This window comes from Labrus bergylta, chromosome 16, assembly GCF_963930695.1.
Source record: "Labrus bergylta chromosome 16, fLabBer1.1, whole genome shotgun sequence".
Lineage (NCBI taxonomy): Eukaryota > Metazoa > Chordata > Actinopteri > Labriformes > Labridae > Labrus > Labrus bergylta.
This window is the reverse complement of record NC_089210.1, coordinates 17,563,259-17,586,375: the sequence shown is the minus strand read 5'-3', so window position 1 is coordinate 17,586,375 and position 23,117 is coordinate 17,563,259. Positions and strand designations below refer to the sequence as shown.

Below are 23,117 nucleotides of genomic sequence, written 5' to 3'. Positions count from 1 at the left end.
TGTTGGTTCTCTTTGGGTACTCTGGCTTCCTCCCACAGTCCAAAGACATGCTCGTTAGGTTAACTGGTGACTCTAAATTGCCCGTAGGTGTGAATGTGAGTGTGGCTGGTTGTCTGTCTCTAAATGTCAGCCCTGTGATTGGCTGGTGAACAGTCCGAGGGTGTACCCCGCCACTCTCCCAATGACAGCTGGGATCAGCTCCAGCCCCCAGCAACCATGGACGGGAAAAGCGGTACAGATAATGGATGGATTGTTATCTGTTTCCAATGTGAGTCTTGAAAAGGGGGGAAAGAGTTTCAGGTTCTCTGCACCTGCAGCCTGGACTCTCCTGCCGGATGATCTGTGTCGGTGGGAGGTGGTCTCTTTAAATATACACAAGGGCGTCCCAGTGTGAAGCTACGAGCTAATTAAAGTGTGCTAACATTAGCATGCTAACACTAACAATGCAGGACACTCGAGCACACTTAGCTCGAGCAAAGGACGATTTTGTCTGCCACTTGCGCTAAACTTCTTCCTGCAAATTTCCTGGACAGCAGAGGATTCAGTGTTTGTTTTGGGTTTCATGCTGGTGCTCTAGGGAGACGCCTCCTGGATCAAAAAGTAGCACGTTCGTCCTTTAAATATGTCATAAAAAATAAATATTTACAAACCAAGTGAGGATACGTTGCTTTTGGTAACATTTGTTAAAGTATAATAAAAAACCTTCAGTGAAAAAAATCAGAATCACTTTGAATAAACCAGGTTAGAAACCTTTTATTAGGAAGATGAAATAATGTAGACTAGACAAATCATACAAAATGTACAAAAATATTCTGTGCAAGTCATGCAAAGGCATTCATCAGATCAAATCAGACTAACTTATAGAACAAACCTAAAAGTAGTTTATAGCAGATCAATGAGAAAGCTGAGCATTTACGTCTTTGTATGATTTTGTATTTGTGTGGTTACGCAGTGGCCGTGATTACGAAACAGAAGCAAACACACTCAACAACAAAGAGAAAAATAATTGGAATAAATAATGGTTAAAAGTGTCTCTGGCATGCTCTTCTCTTGTCTGGCTCCAGGCTCTCCTTTGTACCGCAAACTTTATCTCCGACAGTCCGTCTATTCGCACTTGTCCAAGTCCTCGGAGACTGAGGGTACATCCTTCTGTTGAAAATATATTGTACACATTCTTACAATTTTCTCACAACAATCAAATACACACTGTACTCGATAATGATTCCAGGAAGACATTTTAGAGAACAAATCGCAAACACAAAGAAACAAGATTTACTGCTGCTTTTATATTGACTACAAAGACATTTAAGAGCTCAACTATATATCTATATATATATATATATATATATATATATATATGTATGTATAAACACTTGATATGTATGTAAACACAATGATCAAACTGCCTCCTCTCATCATGCATCGTTAACTCTCATCAAACGTACCACAGATCCTCCATGTCGCTGCTTATTGAAAGAGCAGGTCAGCCATTTCATGTACTCCTCTCTGACCTAGAAAACACAATTAAAAACACTTTGTTTCAGAGTTATGTGTTAACACCACTATGGCTGTCATCATAGTTGTAGTGCATGCAAGTACTTTAAAGAGCAGTCAGTCGTACCTCCTTATTCAGCAGACAGTGCACGATGAACAGGAAGGTTCCCTGCTGCGAGTTCAGAATGATAAAGAGGACCTGGAAGAATAGATTGGTCTGGTACAGGCCCAGGATCCAGGTACAGCCCAGTATGACAAACTGGGCCAGGATCTTGAACACAATCAACCTGAAAAGAGTTTATTATACGTTTGTTAAAGGTAAAAGCATGCATGTATCTGCATTAGACCATCGAATACATTCAAATAGAAATATTTAGAGCCTTGAGTGAAATAGATTATCTAAACTGTTGCAATAACGATCTTGAACACTTTGGCTCATACCGGGTGTCCTTAGATTGAGAAACATCACTCCTCATGTTGGCCAGCGTGGGTCGAAGACTCCAGAGAGTGGCACAGAACAACATCCAGTTCAGCTAAAAGAAAAAGAAAAAACACAGAGGCTGGACTGAGATAAAACAACATGTCATCTGCAAAAAAAGAGCAAATAACTGTTAATTCTACTTGTGAGGACATAGGGCCTGATCACACCGTGTAGCCTTTACAAGGACAGTGATTATAAAACAACATGATCATAAGTTAAGGCCAAAATTAAGAAATAAAAAAACATTTTAGGAAATCAAATTCATTTAAAATAATTTGAAAAAGTTAAATTAAAGTCAATTAAAATCAGGAAAGACCTGTCGGTAAAAGTGTGTCACAAAGAGGGACAGAAGACTGACTCGGCTCATTTGCTGCATGCATCGCTGCAGTGCCAACTATCCATACGATCTAAGTTTACATCCCATCACTTGCAAATCCTGGTCATTTGCATTTCACACTTTTTACCCCACTGGTAATAACCAAGTGGCCTGATGTTTCAAGGTTTGATAGCAAAGCCACTCTCTGCAACCACAAATGAATAAGGCTGAATTATCTTTAGATTTTCTCTCATTCATTTGATCTTCACCATGAAGACAGCAGTGCAGAGTGTGAGCTTGAAGAGAGAAATCCTGTATTTGCATTTTAAATTCTCAACATTATTTTGTGAGCAGGTTCTGTAAAAGTGCTCTTGGCTTGTTTACTGCAGTTAGCTGGTTTGGTCCAGACATTTTTAGGTTAAGCCTGGTACACACTACACGATTTTTAAAATCTTAAACGATTTGGATAACGTGAGAGACCCCACGCATGACAACAATCCTGACCGATTAACAGTTCAGATCGCATAGTGTGTGGTGTGCAACGAGACGATCAACTCGGCACACCACACACTAACCGATTCATTCGCCGACAATCAGTGTCTCCACTATCACAAAGTGTGATCTTGCGCGGTCAGACGCGATTTAAGAGTAAACAAATATGATGGGCAAGCTAAATGTGGTTTGCTGTTAGCTGGTTCATCCATTACGGTCAACATTTTGGTCTAACTCCTTTCCTTGTCAGTTGGATTGTGGTTTGTTTTACAGGACATGTTGTAATATAACTTGGGCCCAAAACCAGCCCGGTTATCTTGTAGTGTGTACCCCACATTAGAGAAATAGATCGGATGCATTTATTTATACACAAAAAACTCACTCCAAGGATAACAATCACAGGTCCCGTCAGAGCCCAGTTGAAGTTGCGATTTCTGGAGAGCCAGCACCTGCAACAGAATCAAACAAATGAACGGTCCTTTCGAACAACATGCACACAGAAGAATATGAATGCGAGCATGTATTACTGTTTGTGTTACTTACACCTCGGCCTCCGTGGCACCATATCCATCAGAATATACCAGTGCAGAAACACCCACAATCACAAATGGAACTCCGTAGCCAATCAGGTAGAGAAGCACACGGGGGAGGCCATCCCTCTGAATGACCTGCACCTTGGAGAGCCTCCTGACTAACAGGTGGAGCTGGAGAGCCTCCAGCAGCATCCACACAAAACTTGCAACGACTAAGAAGTGCAGAAGACCTGCCATGACAGTGCAAGCCAGCTGTGGAGACAAACAACAAAAGTCTTTTTGAATGAAATGCTTTGCTTCGCTTTTGGAGAGATCCATTTGAGTATTTTGAAAACCAAAAACAACAATCTGCATCTCATTCCAGTGTACCTCATGTTCAGTATATCTGTCGTTCCACAGCAGCAGGAGGTGGGAAAAGGCGAGGTTGAGGCAGAGGTGAAGACGGGCTGTGTTGTTGATCTTCGGGTTCCAGCTGCACAAGAGGAAGGTGAAGATGGCCAAACCGAAGAAGGCAAGTCCTACCATCACACACATTCGGTTCAGCCAATCTAGGAAAGGATTCTCTGCTGGAGGCTGAGGAGACACAGCACACATTCAAATGATTTTTTTTGATCTTCGATTCCGTAGAGGAAACTGAAATATTTCTAAATGAGCACCAACACACTAATCTCTGATACCTCGCCGATCTGCATGATGAGGGCAAATGTGGAGAGATGAGAGCAGCTGCACACGGTGACATTTTCAGTGGTGTAAGCAACCCAGCAGCCCTCCACAGACCAACGCAGCGTCCTTTTCTTTCTTTGTCCTGTCTCCTCTGTTTTGTCCTCCCAGTACACACACGTCACAAAACCATTTTCGGGTACCTGATGAAACCACAGAAACAAAGATTTTACCAGCTGCACATCATCTTAAAAAATAAGCTCGATAGATAAATTGAGCTGAACCGTCTTGTGCTGGATGGTGAAGTTGACAGGCTCGGTGAGGTTGGTGTTGTTTATCGAGGGTAAGATGGCGGTGATGATGTCAGAGTACATCTCTGTTTGGTTTTCTGTTTTAAAGTAGTTATGACTGAGAAGACTCTCCATGCCTGTTATTGTCAGGAAAGCAGCTGCAGCGGAACCTGGAAAATGTCCACATATTGAAGGAACACATTAGGGAAAATGTACAGCAAGCATGTTATGTGAATATGTAGAGGATAATGTATAGCGAACAGGTTTTTATCACAGAAAGGAACCCTTACAGGATGAGGAGGAACCCCGACATGAAGTGTGCTTAGTTAAAAGACAGACAGACTCAAAAAGAAAGGACGCTTGGATGTGCACATCGGAGAACTACGCAGAGACCATGACCTTAGTTCATCTATATCACCCAATTTCTGAATTTGTTAATTTCTCATTGACAGCCAGCTTCTTTTTCCTCTTGTTTATGTTGTCACAGTCAAAGTTCTGACGCTTCATTTACTCGACTTCCTGCTGCAAATTGATATAATATGAGTACAAAATCTAAAGTCTGGGATAAGAGCTTCATCACTAGCAAGACTCTTCTTCAAGATTCTTCACAGTAGAAGTCTTCAATCAATAAAATGCAGAAGAGTGCTGCATTTGACCAATCAGAATCTAGTTTTCAGCACATCCTTGCAATCATTTGGTTGGTTTCTGAACTTAATTTGAGTCCGTTTTCAAATCAATATGCACTGAGCACACAATCACACACGGGGATTTATGACAATAAAGTTTCACAGTCATCCTGGTTTACATAATGAAACTTTTCTCACCGTTGTTATTGTCGGCCAGCCCATCCAAGTTGATCGCCATGCTGTTTCCTTTGGCTGTGAGAACCGAGCTCTCTGCGTTGTGTACTCCAGGCCCGATCGTCTCCAGACTTAAGTCTAACACACAGATGAGCGTTACAACAACCACTCAGTTAAAACAAAAAAAACATCTGCAGTACACTAAGAAGTGGACCTCTTACCCACTGCTGAACCCTTCACAGATCTCTTTGTTTTGTTCTGACCCGGCTGCACTAAGCCAGAAACTAAACGGTCTGAGATGCCCAGGATCAAACTGCCGGTCTCCCCGTCACCTTTGCTGCTCACCCTGCTTGACTTGGCGTGTGGTCCAACACCAGAGACTTCCTACAAGAATCATAACAGTTAACAAACAAACTGACTGTGTGACGATGCTCAAAGCAAACTGAAATCACACAGTTTGAGTGAAAAGGTTAAATGAGGAACTCGTACCATAGATGCTGCGAAGCCGTTTGCCACAGTCTGTAGCGAAAGCACAAGAAAAATACGTTTTAGATGAAGTTACATGGTGCATCTAAGTTTCCAGATTTTGTTTGCATTTCTAGTTTATGTGAAACTACTTTGGCATACTCTCAGGCACTCCTATTCTAAGTTATTTCAAGAAAGTATTTTTCTCCTCCCTTTATTCAAGAGGTTTATCTTTCAATTTCTATTGGACGTTCTATTGTCAAAGTTATTTTTTTTTTTAAAGATTAATTTTTGGGGCTTTCAGCTTTTATTTTGATAGGACAGTTAACAGAGTAGGAAATCAGGGAAAAAAGCAGGGAACATTTCACTGGTCAAAGCTACGCATGAGTTTTATTCGTTTGTTGTGAGATCTGTGTGAAAAGGAAAAGAGTGCAGTCAAAGGGTCCGAGTACAAGTCGGGCAAATCTAAGTGAAAGCTGGAATTTATTAGGCAGGGTTCTTAACTTTTATAATTGTATGCTCCAGTTTTTTCTTTGGTTCCTGTCTTTAAGAGGGTATCCACAGAAGTATAATAGTGTCCAACCATGCATCATGACAAAGTCAAACAAAAATCGCATTATCCTCTTTAAATTGCAGTGAAAGATAAATCATGGGTCATTTCTAAAGTTTATTGGAGAGGGCTAACTCTTCTTTTTTTTTCCTCACCGGGCCTGGTAAAAAAATGCCTTCATTGTTTTTCAGTTGTTGATCCATGTTGCCGAGAAAAGCTCTCTCTTTAGTCTCACCCTGCAGCAGAAAGGGAAAAAAAAGAGACTCGTTATAAGGTTACACGATGCAGTGTCTGATCCAAACTTTTACATAGTTTTCCTAAGGATATTGATGTTTGTACACCAGCCTTATCTCTGGCTACTTCCGATGACGATGGTTTTTGTTTGATAGTGAGGACTTATAAGATGGTTTCTATACTGATTAGAGCTCTCAAGAACTGCCGTCAATGTTGTGCTTTACCTCTGGTCACTTCCTGTCAGCACCTGTGTGTCCAATCGGAGTCAAAGCTGATCGTTTGCTCTTACTGACATTGTTCCCTTTTTTCTAGATCCTTGCTTGTGTTGTACTTACTCTCTGATGTACCTCGCTTTGGATAAAAGCGTCTGCTAAGTGAATTGTAGAATTGTAGAATACTTCCCATTACAAGGAAAGTATTCTAGGCTGTGGTATCTAATGTGAAAGAGATGAAACTGATTGTATTCTAACAAACCTCTTGGAAAAACATTTGAGAAACAATATTCCACTAGTGTTAGTAAACTAGTTCACTCTTTGGCAATTCAACTTTGCAGGTAATGTTTACCTCTGCAGGTTCGATCCCATCTAAAATATTTTGAAGACCTGTGGAAGAAAATGACAATAAGAACTTGTGCATGCTTAAAAAGCATGTCATAATATGAAAGTGTACTTAATATACTTTAACCGGTTATATTCTGAACATACTTTTACAGAATGAGAACCCTACTTCCCAAAAGAGCCCAGTTGAAGGGTAAAATCCATCGGGGCAAGAACAATAGAAGGTCCCAGGTACATTAGTGCATATAGTTTGTTTACCACATATACCAGGAGTCTCACTGCACTCGTCTATATCTGAGGAGAGAGAGACAACACACTGTTACACACAGAACACACTTCACATGGTCACAAAATCATGACATGTTAGCAGTAACCACGGTTACATACCTGTGCATGGGTTAGCATGGCTGGCTATCACCTTCAGGTTGTTCAGACGAAAACCCGAAAAGCAGACGCAGAAGTAAGATCCGATGGAGTTTGTGCAGTTGGCGTGAGGACCGCAGACTGCGGTGTATTTTTCACACTCGTCAACATCTGCAGCACGCATGAAAACACAAATGAAACCGCAGGAAAATCTGAGTGAAAAATATGCCATTAAATAAAAATGTTCTGCTTTTGGGATGTGGAAAAAAAGTCAAATACCGATACAGATGTTTTCCTCGCTGGGCTCCTGGTCCGGTGTGGTCGGTTCATAGCCCAGATTACATGCACAGGTATAAGCTCCAGGTGTGTTGGTGCACTTGGACTCAGGGCCACAGACGGTGGAGTTGAAACACTCATCGATATCTGAGGAAAAGTTTACGCCGTTGGAATGTCATTGTGTGAATACAAACACAAATGGGAAAATGTAGTAGTTCAAATTGGGTATCTTTTTGCTGTGAGGCAACAGCACTAACCGTTCTGCCCCTGATAAGTTATATTTATAGTTTTATCTTAAAAAGACAGCAGACAGTAGACAGACCTTGGCAAATAGGAGTTGCATCGGTGTCAACTTTGTAGCCTGCATTGCATGTACACACAAAACTTCCTATGTTGTTAACGCAGCTCCCCTCACCGCAGACATTTTCACCACATTCATCTATATCTGTAAAAGAAGAAAATTAATTTATTTAATCACAGTGATGTGATTGCAGCTCAGAAAGAGCAGAGAGACAGGCTTGTTTGTATTTGTACCTTGGCAGGGGTTGGACGTAGAAACTGGTGAAGTCGCATCTGTTGCAGTAAATCCATCTAGACAGGTACAGAGGTGTGATCCGATGGTGTTCTCACAGGTGGAGTAAGAACCACAAATACCGGCGGTCTTCACACACTCGTCAATGTCTGCCAAGAGATGTAAAACTGCATCAGCTAAATGATAGTTTTACGGGGAGACATGGGACTGACCTCCCAGGATTTGTCCCACTTAGTATGAAATAAACAGGCTTACCAACACATCCAAATGACTCTAGAGTGGGCAGGTGGTCGGCAGGGATTTCATAGCCAGTAATACAAACACAGCCTCCACCGCTTGTACACTGAGCCAGTGGTCCGCAGGAGTCTGCTGTACAATTACTGTGATCTAAACAGAAGCAACAAAAGAAACAAGAGAGTTTTCATTGTGATGACAGTAGCTCTTTTTTTAAACTGCTTTACATTGAAGGGAAATATAAAGTAAATGATGAAAATGAGTAAGCATGTCTTACAGGTTGCATAAATCAGACTGTTTATTGGATGACTTGATGGTTTGTAAATGTAGAATCCTCCAGGGCAGAGGACAATGCTCATTGTTATACCATAATTAGTGCAACCTCCAACATCCGCATATGCCGTCCCTGTAGTTGCAGTGTCAGATTCAGTCGCTGGATATGAAAAAGGAACATGGACGTTGTAATGGCTACCACCAAAGTTGCCTCCAGTGCATGTTGCAATGACTCTGTCTCCACCGAGCCCTGTGAAACGTATCCACTTCCCAACGAAAGCCGCGTCATTAAGTGGGAAACCGGGAAAGGAGGTCGACTTAAATTCAAAATTCCGCCATGTTTGATTTGCGTTTATGTATCCATCACAAGAACCTGCATGGAAAAAACAACAACAAAGGAACTGCATGTTAAAAAAATAAGAAGCAAACCACTGTTACTTCAACAACAAGCTGCATCTGTGTCTGATTTTTTTTTTAACAAGTGTGAGTGATGCATACCAGAAGGGTAGGCACTGTGACCGAGGATGAAGAGTGAGCCTGTGACGTACATGAGGAGAGAGCGGTTAAAAACACATCATTCTTATGTTAATGCACACATGGAATAAGCAGCAACACAAGTCGTCATATACACACGGACCAATTGCCTATTCAACAGCTCCACTGCCTTGTGGGGTCTTTGATGATTCATGGATGATTGCCTCGTCCGCATACAACTGGCAACAAACATTTTCACGGCTGTTTGGTAGCTCGTTAATGAATAGACAAAATTGAATTGTTGTGGGCATACCACAAGGCCCCAGAATGGAGCCTTGTGGTATGCCCATATTACAGTTTTTGGGGGATGATATTGAACTATTTATTTTAACACATTGCTTTTGAAATTTACATATATGACATCAACCTGCTGAGCGTTTGATAAGAGAAATGTAGCTTTTTATAATATTGAAGAGTAAAATTGTGGTTTACAGTATCAAAGGCCGTTTTCAGGTCTTGAAATACTGCTCCTACAACTTTATCGTCATCTATTTTAGATTATCTTTTTTTCGATTGGCCTGTAGTTACAGGCTTTGTTTGCAGATTTGAAAGTTGGGGTTATAACTCCTTGTTTAAATATTTTAGGAAATTCTCCAGCATTAATGGGTACATTTATTATGTGCTCTTTGGGCTTTTCTCGTCTTCTGACTACTCAAAGCGCATTTACACCGCAGGTCACACCTACACATTCAAACACAGATGGCAGAGGCTGCTATGTAAAGAGTCCATCAGTATTAACTCATCCATTCATACACATTCATTGACACATTGACAAAGCAGTGGGAGTTACTTGGGGTTAGGTGTCTTGCCCAAAGACACATCGGACATGTGGCTGCCGGTGCTGGGGATTGAACCCCAGAACTTTTTGTTTTGAGACGACCGACTCTACCAACGGAGCCTCAGCTGAGCAGCATTAGAGTTATTTAGTTGATTAATTACTTGTTGAATTTTGCCTTCATTAGTCTGTGATGAAAAATGAGTTCGGTGCAACATTTACTGAGATGTCTGACATAACTATTGGTTGGAAATCTGCTGCCAATTCCTCCACTAATGGGGTATAATACAAAGTAGGTATCCCCCTGTTTTTTTATTTCATTTATCTTATCTATTCTGTTTAATGTGTATTTGAGCTTTCTTGTCTGTGCTGCTGTAACGCCCGAATTTCCCCTCTGGGGATCAATAAAGTATTATCCTATCCTATCCTATCCTATTTGCAACTTCCATGCTCTCTGAGCTGATCTCCCTATTTACATTTATTTGAATTACACCTTTTCTCTGGTAAGCCTGTTGATTTGTCTCTGCAGATATGAGCTTTTAAAGTATGATGTCTTTGCTTTTCTCACTTCACTGACAACGTCATTTCGGATTCCTTTGAAAATAAAAATATCTGTTCACCGTTTTGTAGAGACTGATTGTTAATAAAGCGAGGTCCCTCATCTTCATAAACTGAAGTTGTCAATCCACAGGAGAGATGAAGTTTTTCTGCCATAATGTAGTGGCTTTGGGAATTTTTGTATTGTCTTTGTTAATGAGTCCATCAAAGAATCACAACGTTTATTCAAATCACATGATTGAACAACTGATTCTCAGCTGTATAAAAGTTTTTTTCAAACATTTCTTGTGAAGTTTCCAGACGATTAGCGCCAAATTATGATCAGACAGGCCCATCAATGAAAGAGAAGTTCTTGTCTTTCGATCATGTTTGTTGGTAAAAATTAGATCTAAAAGTGTTTGTCTTGTTTGGCTTTTTGTCATTTGATGCAACAACTGAGGGCAAGAAATAGACAAACACAATATATTAAAATAACGCATATAAAATCCTAAACCCTGACATTTTTGTAACAACAAGTTGGTGCTCGTTAAACAACAGTTTGGGCTCATAACACACATATTTGAGTGATTCAAGATTCAGGTGAAAATAAATTGTGAAGTTTTATACTGAATACAAAATGAATTCTGTATCGCTTCCCAGTTTAATCACAACTATACAAATCAAAGAGATGAACTCACCCAGAAGGAGTGTGCAAGCGAAGCAGCTCATCATGACCGAGCCCACTCCACGAAATGCCCATCACCAACGTTAGGGCTGCATATACGTGCAGGCACCGCACCCAAAAACTGTTTTTGCAGTGTGTTGCAATGCAAAGGTTGATGCAAATTCATTAACTTGTGATGGAGATGCTTCAGATAAACACAGCTTCATGCCAAGACTGAAGGAGGGAACAGAGCTGCAGTAAAATGTACCACACATGGTAAGAATTCATAAGCCAGAAAGTTAACTCAAGGAAAAAAATCCAGCAAATACATTAACACCAGCCGTCTCCAGCAGAGTTTTACAAAATAAAACAAATAAAAAATAATATTTAGAGAGAGAGTGTGAGGCAACAAGGATTTATACGACTCCATCTGTGTGGTTTATTTTGAAAATATGAATCATTTCATGTGCATATTTAATGAAGAAGTTGTTATGATATCAATGATTTATTGTTGTTGTCTGGGGATGCAGACACTGGGGGTATAGTGGTCACCTCACAGCGAGGTTCCTGGTTTGAATCCCTGTCTGACAGGAGCCTCTCTCTGTGGAGTTTGCATGTTCTCCCCTGTGCATGTGTTGGTTCTCTTTGGGTACTCCGGCTTCCTCCCACAGTCCAAAGACATGCTCGTGAGGTTAACTGGTGACTCTAAATTGCCCGTAGGTGTGAATGTGAGTGTGGCTGGTTGTCTGTCTCCAAATGTCAGCCCTGTGATTGGCTGGTGAACAGTCCGAGGGTGTACCCCGCCACTCTCCCAATGACAGCTGGGATCAGCTCCAGCCCCCAGCGACCATGGACGGGAAAAGCGGTACAGATAATGGATGGATTGTTATCTGTTTCCAAAGTGAGTCTTGAAAAGGGGGGAAAGAGTTTCAGGTTCTCTGCACCTGCAGCCTGGACTCTCCTGCCGGATGATCTGTGTCGGTGGGAGGTGGTCTCTTTAAATATACACAAGGGCGTCCCAGTGTGAAGCTACGAGCTAATTAAAGTGTGCTAACATTAGCATGCTAACACTAACAATGCAGGACACTCGAGCACACTTAGCGAGCAAAGGACGATGTTGTCTGCCACTTGCGCTAAACTTCTTCCTGCAAATTTCCTGGAGAGCAGAGGATTCAGTGTTTGTTTTGGGTTTCATGCTGGTGCTCTAGGGAGACGCCTCCTGGATCAAAAAGTAGCACGTTCGTCCTTTAAATATGTCATAAAAAATAAATATTTACAAACCAAGTGAGGATACGTTGCTTTTGGTAATATTTGTTAAAGTATAATAAAAAACCTTCAGTGAAAAAAATCAGAATCACTTTGAATAAACCAGGTTAGAAACCTTTTATTAGGAAGATGAAATAATGTAGACTAGACAAATCATACAAAATGTACAAAAATATTCTGTGCAAGTCATGCAAAGGCATTCATCAGATCAAATCAGACTAACTTATAGAACAAACCTAAAAGTAGTTTATAGCAGATCAATGAGAAAGCTGAGCATTTACGTCTTTGTATGATTTTGTATTTGTGTGGTTACGCAGTGGCCGTGATTACGAAACAGAAGCAAACACACTCAACAACAAAGAGAAAAATAATTGGTATAAATAATGGTTAAAAGTGTCTCTGGCATGCTCTTCTCTTCTCTGGCTCCAGGCTCTCCTTTGTACCGCAAACTTTATCTCCGACAGTCCGTCTATTCGCACTTGTCCAAGTCCTCGGAGACTGAGGGTACATCCTTCTGTTGAAAATATATTGTACACATTCTTACAATTTTCTCACAACAATCAAATACACACTGTACTCGATAATGATTCCAGGAAGACATTTTAGAGAACAAATCGCAAACACAAAGAAACAAGATTTACTGCTGCTTTTATATTGACTACAAAGACATTTAAGAGCTCAACTATATATATATATATGTATGTATAAACACTTGATATGTATGTAAACACAATGATCAAACTGCCTCCTCTCATCATGCATCGTTAACTCTCATCAAACGTACCACAGATCCTCCATGTCGCTGCTTATTGAAAGAGCAGGTCAGCCATTTCATGTACTCCTCTCTGACCTAGAAAACACAATTAAAAACACTTTGTTTCAGAGTTATGTGTTAACACCACTATGGCTGTCATCATAGTTGTAGTGCATGCAAGTACTTTAAAGAGCAGTCAGTCGTACCTCCTTATTCAGCAGACAGTGCACGATGAACAGGAAGGTTCCCTGCTGCGAGTTCAGAATGATAAAGAGGACCTGGAAGAATAGATTGGTCTGGTACAGGCCCAGGATCCAGGTACAGCCCAGTATGACAAACTGGGCCAGGATCTTGAACACAATCAACCTGAAAAGAGTTTGTTATACGTTTGTCAAAGGTAAAAGCATGCATGTATCTGCATTAGACCATCGAATACATTCAAATAGAAATATTTAGAGCCTTGAGTGAAATAGATTATCTAAACTGTTGCAATAACGATCTTGAACACTTTGGCTCATACCGGGTGTCCTTAGATTGAGAAACATCACTCCTCATGTTGGCCAGCGTGGGTCGAAGACTCCAGAGAGTGGCACAGAACAACATCCAGTTCAGCTAAAAGAAAAAGAAAAAACACAGAGGCTGGACTGAGATAAAACAACATGTCATCTGCAAAAAAAGAGCAAATAACTGTTAATTCTACTTGTGAGGACATAGGGCCCGATCACACCGTGTAGCCTTTACAAGGACAGTGATTATAAAACAACATGATCATAAGTTAAGGCCAAAATTAAGAAATAAAAAAACATTTTAGGAAATCAAATTCATTTAAAATAATTTGAAAAAGTTAAATTAAAGTCAATTAAAATCAGGAAAGACCTGTCGGTAAAAGTGTGTCACAAAGAGGGACAGAAGACTGACTCGGCTCATTTGCTGCATGCATCGCTGCAGTGCCAACTATCCATACGATCTAAGTTTACATCCCATCACTTGCAAATCCTGGTCATTTGCATTTCACACTTTTTACCCCACTGGTAATAACCAAGTGGCCTGATGTTTCAAGGTTTGATAGCAAAGCCACTCTCTGCAACCACAAATGAATAAGGCTGAATTATCTTTAGATTTTCTCTCATTCATTTGATCTTCACCATGAAGACAGCAGTGCAGAGTGTGAGCTTGAAGAGAGAAATCCTGTATTTGCATTTTAAATTCTCAACATTATTTTGTGAGCAGGTTCTGTAAAAGTGCTCTTGGCTTGTTTACTGCAGTTAGCTGGTTTGGTCCAGACATTTTTAGGTTAAGCCTGCTACACACTACACGATTTTTAAAATCTTAAACGATTTGGATAACGTGAGAGACCCCACACATGACAACAATCCTGACCGATTAACAGTTCAGATCGCATAGTGTGTGGTGTGCAACGAGACGATCAACTCGGCACACCACACACTAACCGATTCATTCGCCGACAATCAGTGTCTCCACTATCACAAAGTGTAATCTTGCGCGGTCAGACGCGATTTAAGAGTAAACAAATATGATGGGCAAGCTAAATGTGGTTTGCTGTTAGCTGGTTCATCCATTACGGTCAACATTTTGGTCTAACTCCTTTCCTTGTCAGTTGGATTGTGGTTTGTTTTACAGGACATGTTGTAATATAACTTGGGCCCAAAACCAGCCCGGTTATCTTGTAGTGTGTACCCCACATTAGAGAAATAGATCGGATGCATTTATTTATACACATAAAACTCACTCCAAGGATAACAATCACAGGTCCCGTCAGAGCCCAGTTGAAGTTGCGATTTCTGGAGAGCCAGCACCTGCAACAGAATCAAACAAATGAACGGTCCTTTCGAACAACATGCACACAGAAGAATATGAATGCGAGCATGTATTACTGTTTGTGTTACTTACACCTCGGCCTCCGTGGCACCATATCCATCAGAATATACCAGTGCAGAAACACCCACAATCACAAATGGAACTCCGTAGCCAATCAGGTAGAGAAGCACACGGGGGAGGCCATCCCTCTGAATGACCTGCACCTTGGAGAGCCTCCTGACTAACAGGTGGAGCTGGAGAGCCTCCAGCAGCATCCACACAAAACTTGCAACGACTAAGAAGTGCAGAAGACCTGCCATGACAGTGCAAGCCAGCTGTGGAGACACACAACAAAAGTCTTTTTGAATGAAATGCTTTGCTTCGCTTTTGGAGAGATCCATTTGAGTATTTTGAAAACCAAAAACAACAATCTGCATCTCATTCCAGTGTACCTCATGTTCAGTATATCTGTCGTTCCACAGCAGCAGGAGGTGGGAAAAGGCGAGGTTGAGGCAGAGGTGAAGACGGGCTGTGTTGTTGATCTTCGGGTTCCAGCTGCACAAGAGGAAGGTGAAGATGGCCAAACCGAAGAAGGCAAGTCCTACCATCACACACATTCGGTTCAGCCAATCTAGGAAAGGATTCTCTGCTGGAGGCTGAGGAGACACAGCACACATTCAAATGATTTTTTTTGATCTTCGATTCCGTAGAGGAAACTGAAATATTTCTAAATGAGCACCAACACACTAATCTCTGATACCTCGCCGATCTGCATGATGAGGGCAAATGTGGAGAGATGAGAGCAGCTGCACACGGTGACATTTTCAGTGGTGTAAGCAACCCAGCAGCCCTCCACAGACCAACGCAGCGTCCTTTTCTTTCTTTGTCCTGTCTCCTCTGTTTTGTCCTCCCAGTACACACACGTCACAAAACCATTTTCGGGTACCTGATGAAACCACAGAAACAAAGATTTTACCAGCTGCACATCATCTTAAAAAATAAGCTCGATAGATAAATTGAGCTGAACCGTCTTGTGCTGGATGGTGAAGTTGACAGGCTCGGTGAGGTTGGTGTTGTTTATCGAGGGTAAGATGGCGGTGATGATGTCAGAGTACATCTCTGTTTGGTTTTCTGTTTTAAAGTAGTTATGACTGAGAAGACTCTCCATGCCTGTTATTGTCAGGAAAGCAGCTGCAGCGGAACCTGGAAAATGTCCACATATTGAAGGAACACGTTAGGGAAAATGTACAGCAAGCATGTTATGTGAATATGTAGAGGATAATGTATAGCGAACAGGTTTTTATCACAGAAAGGACCCCTTACAGGATGAGGAGGAACCCCAACATGAAGTGTGCTTAGTTAAAAGACAGACAGACTCAAAAAGAAAGGACGCTTGGATGTGCACATCGGAGAACTACGCAGAGACCATGACCTTAGTTCATCTATATCACCCAATTTCTGAATTTGTTAATTTCTCATTGACAGCAAGCTTCTTTTTCCTCTTGTTTATGTTGTCACAGTCAAAGTTCTGACGCTTCATTTACTCGACTTCCTGCTGCAAATTGATATAATATGAGTACAAAATCTAAAGTCTGGGATAAGAGCTTCATCACTAGCAAGACTCTTCTTCAAGATTCTTCACAGTAGAAGTCTTCAATCAATGACCAATCAGAATCTAGTTTGCAATATGCACTGAGCACACAATCACACATGGGGATTTATGACAATAAAGTTTCACAGTCATCCTGGTTTACATAATGAAACTTTTCTCACCGTTGTTATTGTCGGCCAGCCCATCCAAGTTGATCGCCATGCTGTTTCCTTTGGCTGTGAGAACCGAGCTCTCTGCGTTGTGTACTCCAGGCCCGATCGTCTCCAGACTTAAGTCTAACACACAGATGAGCGTTACAACAACCACTCAGTTAAAACAAAAAAAACATCTGCAGTACACTAAGAAGTGGACCTCTTACCCACTGCTGAACCCTTCACAGATCTCTTTGTTTTGTTCTGACCCGGCTGCACTAAGCCAGAAACTAAACGGTCTGAGATGCCCAGGATCAAACTGCCGGTCTCCCCGTCACCTTCGCTGCTCACCCTGCTTGACTTGGCGTGTGGTCCAACACCAGAGACTTCCTACAAGAATCATAACAGTTAACAAACAAACTGACTGTGTGACGATGCTCAAAGCAAACTGAAATCACACAGTTTGAGTGAAAAGGTTAAATGAGGAACTCGTACCATAGATGCTGCGAAGCCGTTTGCCACAGTCTGTAGCAAAAGCACAAGAAAAATATGTTTTAAATGAAGTTACATGGTGCATCTAAGTTTGCAGATTTTGTTTGCATTTCCAGTTTATGTGAAACTAGTTTGGCATACTCTCAGGCACTCCTATTCTAAGTTATTTCAAGAAAGTATTTTTCTCCTCCCTTTATTCAAGAGGTTTATCTTTCAATTTCTATTGGACGTTCTGATGTCAAAGTTAGTTTTTTTTTAAGATTAATTTTTGGGGCTTTCAGCTTTTAATTTGATAGGACAGTTGACATAGTAGTAAATCAGGGAACATTTCACTGGTCAAAGCTACGCATGAGCTTTATTAGTTTGTTGTGAGATCTGTGTGAACAGGAAAAGAGTGCAGTCAAAGGGTCCGAGTACAAGTCGGGCAAATCTAAGTGAAAGCAGGAATTTATTAGGTAGGGTTTTTATCTTTAAAGATCAAGCCAAAGGTTTTAAGCTAAATGAGATCTGCCAGTTTCAAGTCATTCTGAAGAAAGTTTACTGCAGAGCGGGCTGCAAAATTAATTGCTGTTTTCCCGAGCTCAGTTCGGACGTAAGGAAAGTTTAAAAACATCACAGGAACCCAAGGCATGGTGGCTTCTTGTGCTTTGGAGGTATGAACATAAATAAGGGGGAACCAAACCAAGAAGAGTTTTATACATAAGACTCAGCCAGTGTATATACCTGAGTACCTTCAAGGATGGCCAATCAGATTTAGTTAACAGGTCACAGTAATGAGTAAGGCATCTACTACCAGTAACAAATCTCAAGGCCCAGTGATACACAGTGTCCAATGACTGGCCGAGCCGCCCATATACAGCACATCTCCATAACCCAACAAAGGAATAAACAAGAAGTTTCCATGCAACTTAGAAAGAAACTCCTGCGATTCAGCCGCTCAGCAAATGGAGGCCTGTGCTCTCAGAGAGGGACTTAAGATGTCCAAAAAATAATTCAGTGGATCCCTTCTGCAAGACAAAAACATGTGGTTGACTCTGAATAAGTTGAGTGTGTTCAAAGATTATTCCTTAGTCCTTAGTCCTTAGTGCATTAGCACCTTTTATGAAATTGAAGTGAAGTGATTCGTATGCTCCTGTATTTTCTTCGGTTCCTGTCTTGAAGAAGGTTTCCACAGAAGTATAATAGTGTCCAACCATGCATCATGATAAAATCAAACACTAATCACATTATCCTTTTTGAATTGCAGTGAAAGATAAATCATGGGTCATTTCTAAAGTTTATCAGAGAAGGCTAACTCTCTTTTGTAAATCCTCACCGGGCCTGGTAAAAAAATGCCTTCATTGTTTTTCAGTTGTTGATCAATGTTGCCGAGAAAAGCTCTCTCTTTAGTCTCACCCTGCAGCAGAAAGGGAAAAAAAAGAGACTCGTTATAAGGTTACACGATGCAGTGTCTGATCCAAACTTTTACATAGTTTTCCTAATGATATTGATGTTTGTACACCAGCCTTATCTCTGGCTACTTCCGATGACGATGGTTTTTGTTTGATAGTGAGGACTTATAAGATGGTTTCTATACTGATTAGAGCTCTCAAGAACTGCCGTCAATGTTGTGCTTTACCTCTGGTCACTTCCTGTCAGCACCTGTGTGTCCAATCGGACTCAAAGCTGATCGTTTGCTGTTACTGACATTGTTCCCTTTTTTCTAGATCCTTGCTTGTGTTGTACTTACTCTCTGATGTACCTCGCTTTGGATAAAAGCGTCTGCTGAGTGAATTGTAGAATTGTAGAATACTTCCCATTACAAGGAAAGTATTCTAGGCTGTGGTATCTAATGTGAAAGAGATGAAACTGATTGTATTCTAACAAACCTCTTGGAAAAACATTTGAGAAACAATATTCCACTAGTGTTAGTAAACTAGTTCACTCTTTGGCAATTCAACTTTGCAGGTAATGTTTACCTCTGCAGGTTCGATCTCATCTAAAATACTCTGAAGACCTGTGGAAGAAAATGACAATAAGAACTTGTGCAGGCTTAAAAAGCATGTCATAATATGAAAGTGTACTTAATATACTTTAACCGGTTATATTCTGAACATACTTTGACAGAATGAGACCCCTACTTCCCAAAAGATCCCAGTTGAAGGGTAAAATCCATCGGGGCAAGAACAATAGAAGGTCCCAGGTACATTAGTGCATATAGTTTGTTTACCACATATACCAGGAGTCTCACTGCACTCGTCTATATCTGAGGAGAGAGAGACAACACACTGTTACACACAGAACACACTTCACATGGTCACAAAATCATGACATGTTAGCAGTAACCACGGTTACATACCTGTGCATGGGTTAGCATGGCTGGCTATCACCTTCAGGTTGTTCAGACGAAAACCCGAAAAGCAGACGCAGAAGTAAGATCCGATGGAGTTTGTGCAGTTGGCGTGAGGACCGCAGACTGCGGTGTATTTTTCACACTCGTCAACATCTGCAGCACGCATGAAAACACAAATGAAACCGCAGGAAAATCTGAGTGAAAAATATGCCATTAAATAAAAATGTTCTGCTTTTGGGATGTGGAAAAAAAGTCAAATACCGATACAGATGTTTTCCTCGCTGGGCTCCTGGTCTGGTGTGGTCGGTTCATAGCCCAGATTACATGCACAGGTATAAGCTCCAGGTGTGTTGGTGCACTTGGACTCAGGGCCACAGACAGTGGAGTTGAAACACTCATCGATATCTGAGGAAAAGTTTACGTCGTTGGAATGTCATTGTGTGAATACAAACACAAATGGGAAAATGTAGTAGTTCAAATTGGGTATCTTTTTGCTGTGAGGCAACAGCACTAACCGTTCTGCCCCTGATAAGTTATAGTTATAGTCTTATCTTAAAAAGACAGCAGACAGTAGACAGACCTTGGCAAATAGGAGTTGCATCGGTGTCAACTTTGTAGCCTGCATTGCATGTACACACAAAACTTCCTATGTTGTTAACGCAGCTCCCCTCACCGCAGACATTTTCACCACATTCATCTATATCTGTAAAAGAAGAAAATTCATTTATTTAATCACAGTGATGTGATTGCAGCTCATAAAGAGCAGAGAGACAGGCTTGTTTGTATTTGTACCTTGGCAGGGGTTGGACGTAGAAACTGGTGAAGTCGCATCTGTTGCAGTAAATCCATCTAGACAGGTACAGAGGTGTGATCCGATGGTGTTCTCACAGGTGGAGTAAGAACCACAAATACCGGCGGTCTTCACACACTCGTCAATGTCTGCCAAGAGATGTAAAACTGCATCAGCTAAATGATATTTTTACGGGGAGACATGGGACTGACCTCCCAGGATTTGTCCCACTTAGTATGAAATAAACAGGCTTACCAACACATCCAAATGACTCTAGAGTGGGCAGGTGGTCGGCAGGGATTTCATAGCCAGTAATACAAACACAGCCTCCACCGCTTGTACACTGAGCCAGTGGTCCGCAGGAGTCTGCTGTACAATTACTGTGATCTAAACAGAAGCAACAAAAGAAACAAGAGAGTTTTCATTGTGAAAAGATGACATTAGCTCTTTTTTAAACTGCTTTACATTGAAGGGAAATATAAAGTACATGATGAAAATGAGTAAGCATGTCTTACAGGTTGCATAAATCAGACTGTTTATTGGATGACTTGATGGTTTGTAAATGTAGAATCCTCCAGGGCAGAGGACAATGCTCATTCTTATACCATAATTAGTACAACTTCCAGCGAACGCATATGCCGTCCCTATAGTTGCAGTGTCAGATTCAGTCGCTGGATATGAAAAAGGAACATGGACGTGGTAATTGCTACCACCAAAGTTGCCTCCAGTGCATGTTGCAATGACTCTGTCTCCACCGAGCCCTGTGAAACGTATCCACTTCTCAACGAAAGCCGCGTCATTAAGTGGGAAACCGGGAAAGGAGGTCGACTTAAATTCAAAATTCCGCCATGTTTGATTTGCGTTTATGTATCCATCACAAGAACCTGCATGGAAAAAACAACAACAAAGGAACTGCATGTGAAAAAATAAGAAGCAAACCACTGTTACTTCAACAACAAGCTGCATCTGTCTGATTTTTTTTTTAACAAGTGTGAGTGATGCATACCAGAAGGGTAGGCACTGTGACCGAGGATGAAGAGTGAGCCTGTGACGTACATGAGGAGAGAGCGGTTAAAAACACATAATTCTTATGTTAATGCACACATGGAATAAGCAGCAACACAAGTCGTCATATACACACGGACCAATTGCCTATTCAACAGCTCCACAGCCTGTTGTGGGGTCTTTGATAATTCATGGATGATTGCCTCGTCCGCATACAACTGGCAACAAACATTTTCACGGATGTTTGGTAGCTCGTTAATGAATAGACAAAATTGAATTGTTGTGGGCATACCACAAGGCCCCAGAATGGAGCCTTGTGGTATGCCCACATTACAGTTTTTGGGGGATGATATTGAACTATTTATTTTAACACATTGCTTTCAATATTTACAGATATGACTTCAACCAGCTGAGAGCTTGATGAGAGAAATTTAGCTTTTTATAATTATTTAAGAGTAAATTGTGGTTTACAGTATCAATTTTAGGTCTAGAAATACTGCTCCTACAACTTTATCGTCATCTATTTTAGATTATCTTTTTTTCGATTGGCCTGTAGTTACATGCTTTGTCGAGTTACCGAGATTTGAAAGTTGGGGTTATAACTCCTTGTTTTTAGGAAATTCGCCAGCATTCAACACATTCATTGACGCATTGACACATTGACAAAGAAGCGGGAGTGACTTGGGGTTAGGTGTCTTGCCCAAAGACACATCGGACATGTGGCTGCCGGTGCTGGGGATCGAACCCCAGAACTTTTTGTTTTGAGACGACCGACTCTACCAACTGAGCCTCAGCTGAGCAGCATTAGAGTTATTTAGTTGATTAATTACTTGTTGAATTTTGCCTTCATTAGTCTGTGATGAAAAATGAGTTCGGTGCAACATTTACTGAGATGTCTGACATAACTATTGGTTGGAAATCTGCTGCCAATTCCTCCACTAATGGGGTATAATACAAAGTAGGTATTAAGTGCATTTACAACTTCCATGCTCTTTGAGCTGATCTCCCTATTTACATTTATTTGAATTACACCTTTTCTCTGGTAAGCCTGTTGATTTGTCTCTGCAGATATGAGCTTTTAAAGTATGATGTCTTTGCTTTTCTCACTTCACTGACAACGTCATTTCGGATTCCTTTGAAAATAAAAATATCTGTTCACCGTTATGTAGAGATTGATTGTTAATAAAGCGAGGTCCCTCATCTTCATAAGATGACATTGTCAATCCATGGGAGAGATGGGAGCTTTTCTGCCATAATTTAGTGGCTTTGGGATTTTTTGTATTGTCTTTGTTAATGAGTCCATCAAAGAATCACAACGTTTATTCAAATCAGATGATTGAACAACTGATTCTCAGCTGTATAAAAAAAAATACAAACGTTTCTTGTGAAGTTTCCAGACGATTAGCGTCAAATTATGATCAGACAGGCCCGTCAATAAAAGAGAAGTTCTTGTCTTGTCTTGTTGGTAAAAATTAGATCTAAAAGTGTTTGTCTTTTTGTCATTTGATGCAACAACTGAGGGCAAGAAATAGACAAACACAATATATTAAAATAACGCATATAAAATCCTAAACCCTGACATTTTTGTAACAACAAGTTGGTGCTCATTAAACAACAGTTTGGGCTCATAACACACATATTTGAGTGAGTCAAGATTCAGGTGAAAATGAATTGTGAAGTTTTATACTGAGTACAAAATGCACTCTGTATCACTTCCCAGTTTAATCACAACTACACAAATCAAAGAGATGAACTCACCCAGAAGGAGTGTGAAAGCGAAGCAGCTCATCGTGACGGGGCCCACTCCACGAAATGCCCATCGCCAATGTTAGGGCTGCATATACGTGCAGGCACCGC

General features: G+C 40.9%; 2 protein-coding genes across 2 annotated transcripts; both read right to left on the bottom strand.

Annotated features, from left to right (window-relative positions):
• Positions 1–740: 740 nt before the first annotated feature.
• Positions 741–11,144, bottom strand: LOC136183027 (adhesion G protein-coupled receptor E1-like). Its single transcript, XM_065964742.1, has 23 exons — positions 11,095–11,144; positions 9,049–9,087; positions 8,555–8,923; positions 8,299–8,430; positions 8,046–8,192; positions 7,834–7,956; positions 7,515–7,658; positions 7,260–7,406; positions 7,020–7,166; positions 6,880–6,917; positions 6,237–6,317; positions 5,556–5,585; positions 5,288–5,450; positions 5,091–5,204; positions 4,261–4,436; positions 3,994–4,179; positions 3,686–3,889; positions 3,327–3,568; positions 3,166–3,232; positions 1,936–2,027; positions 1,622–1,781; positions 1,446–1,511; positions 741–1,149 (listed from the first exon to the last, which is right to left on the bottom strand). Exons 1-23 carry the CDS (start codon positions 11,126–11,128, stop codon positions 1,105–1,107), a joined length of 2,946 nt encoding a protein of 981 aa, XP_065820814.1. The 5' UTR covers positions 11,129–11,144; the 3' UTR covers positions 741–1,104.
• Positions 11,145–12,431: 1,287 nt separating this feature from the next.
• On the bottom strand, positions 12,432–23,117 carry LOC109998796 (adhesion G protein-coupled receptor E1-like). Its single transcript, XM_065964770.1, has 23 exons — positions 23,019–23,117; positions 21,262–21,300; positions 20,771–21,139; positions 20,511–20,642; positions 20,258–20,404; positions 20,046–20,168; positions 19,727–19,870; positions 19,472–19,618; positions 19,232–19,378; positions 19,092–19,129; positions 18,449–18,529; positions 17,137–17,166; positions 16,869–17,031; positions 16,672–16,785; positions 15,926–16,101; positions 15,659–15,844; positions 15,351–15,554; positions 14,992–15,233; positions 14,831–14,897; positions 13,601–13,692; positions 13,287–13,446; positions 13,111–13,176; positions 12,432–12,840 (listed from the first exon to the last, which is right to left on the bottom strand). Exons 1-23 carry the CDS (start codon positions 23,047–23,049, stop codon positions 12,796–12,798), a joined length of 2,943 nt encoding a protein of 980 aa, XP_065820842.1. The 5' UTR covers positions 23,050–23,117; the 3' UTR covers positions 12,432–12,795.

Coding starts and splice junctions, on each gene's coding strand:
- LOC136183027 (XM_065964742.1), bottom strand. CDS start 11,128: ATGATGAGCTGCTTCGCTTGCACACTCCTTCTGG. Junction 7,407..7,514: donor CGAGGAAAACATCTGTATCG/GTATTTGACTTT, acceptor TGCGTGCTGCAG/ATGTTGACGAGTGTGAAAAA. Junction 4,437..5,090: donor GCTGGCCGACAATAACAACG/GTGAGAAAAGTT, acceptor GACATTTTCCAG/GTTCCGCTGCAGCTGCTTTC.
- LOC109998796 (XM_065964770.1), bottom strand. CDS start 23,049: ATGAGCTGCTTCGCTTTCACACTCCTTCTGG. Junction 21,301..23,018: donor CGCTTTCACACTCCTTCTGG/GTGAGTTCATCT, acceptor TGTACGTCACAG/GCTCACTCTTCATCCTCGGT. Junction 15,555..15,658: donor TCATCATGCAGATCGGCGAG/GTATCAGAGATT, acceptor GTGTCTCCTCAG/CCTCCAGCAGAGAATCCTTT.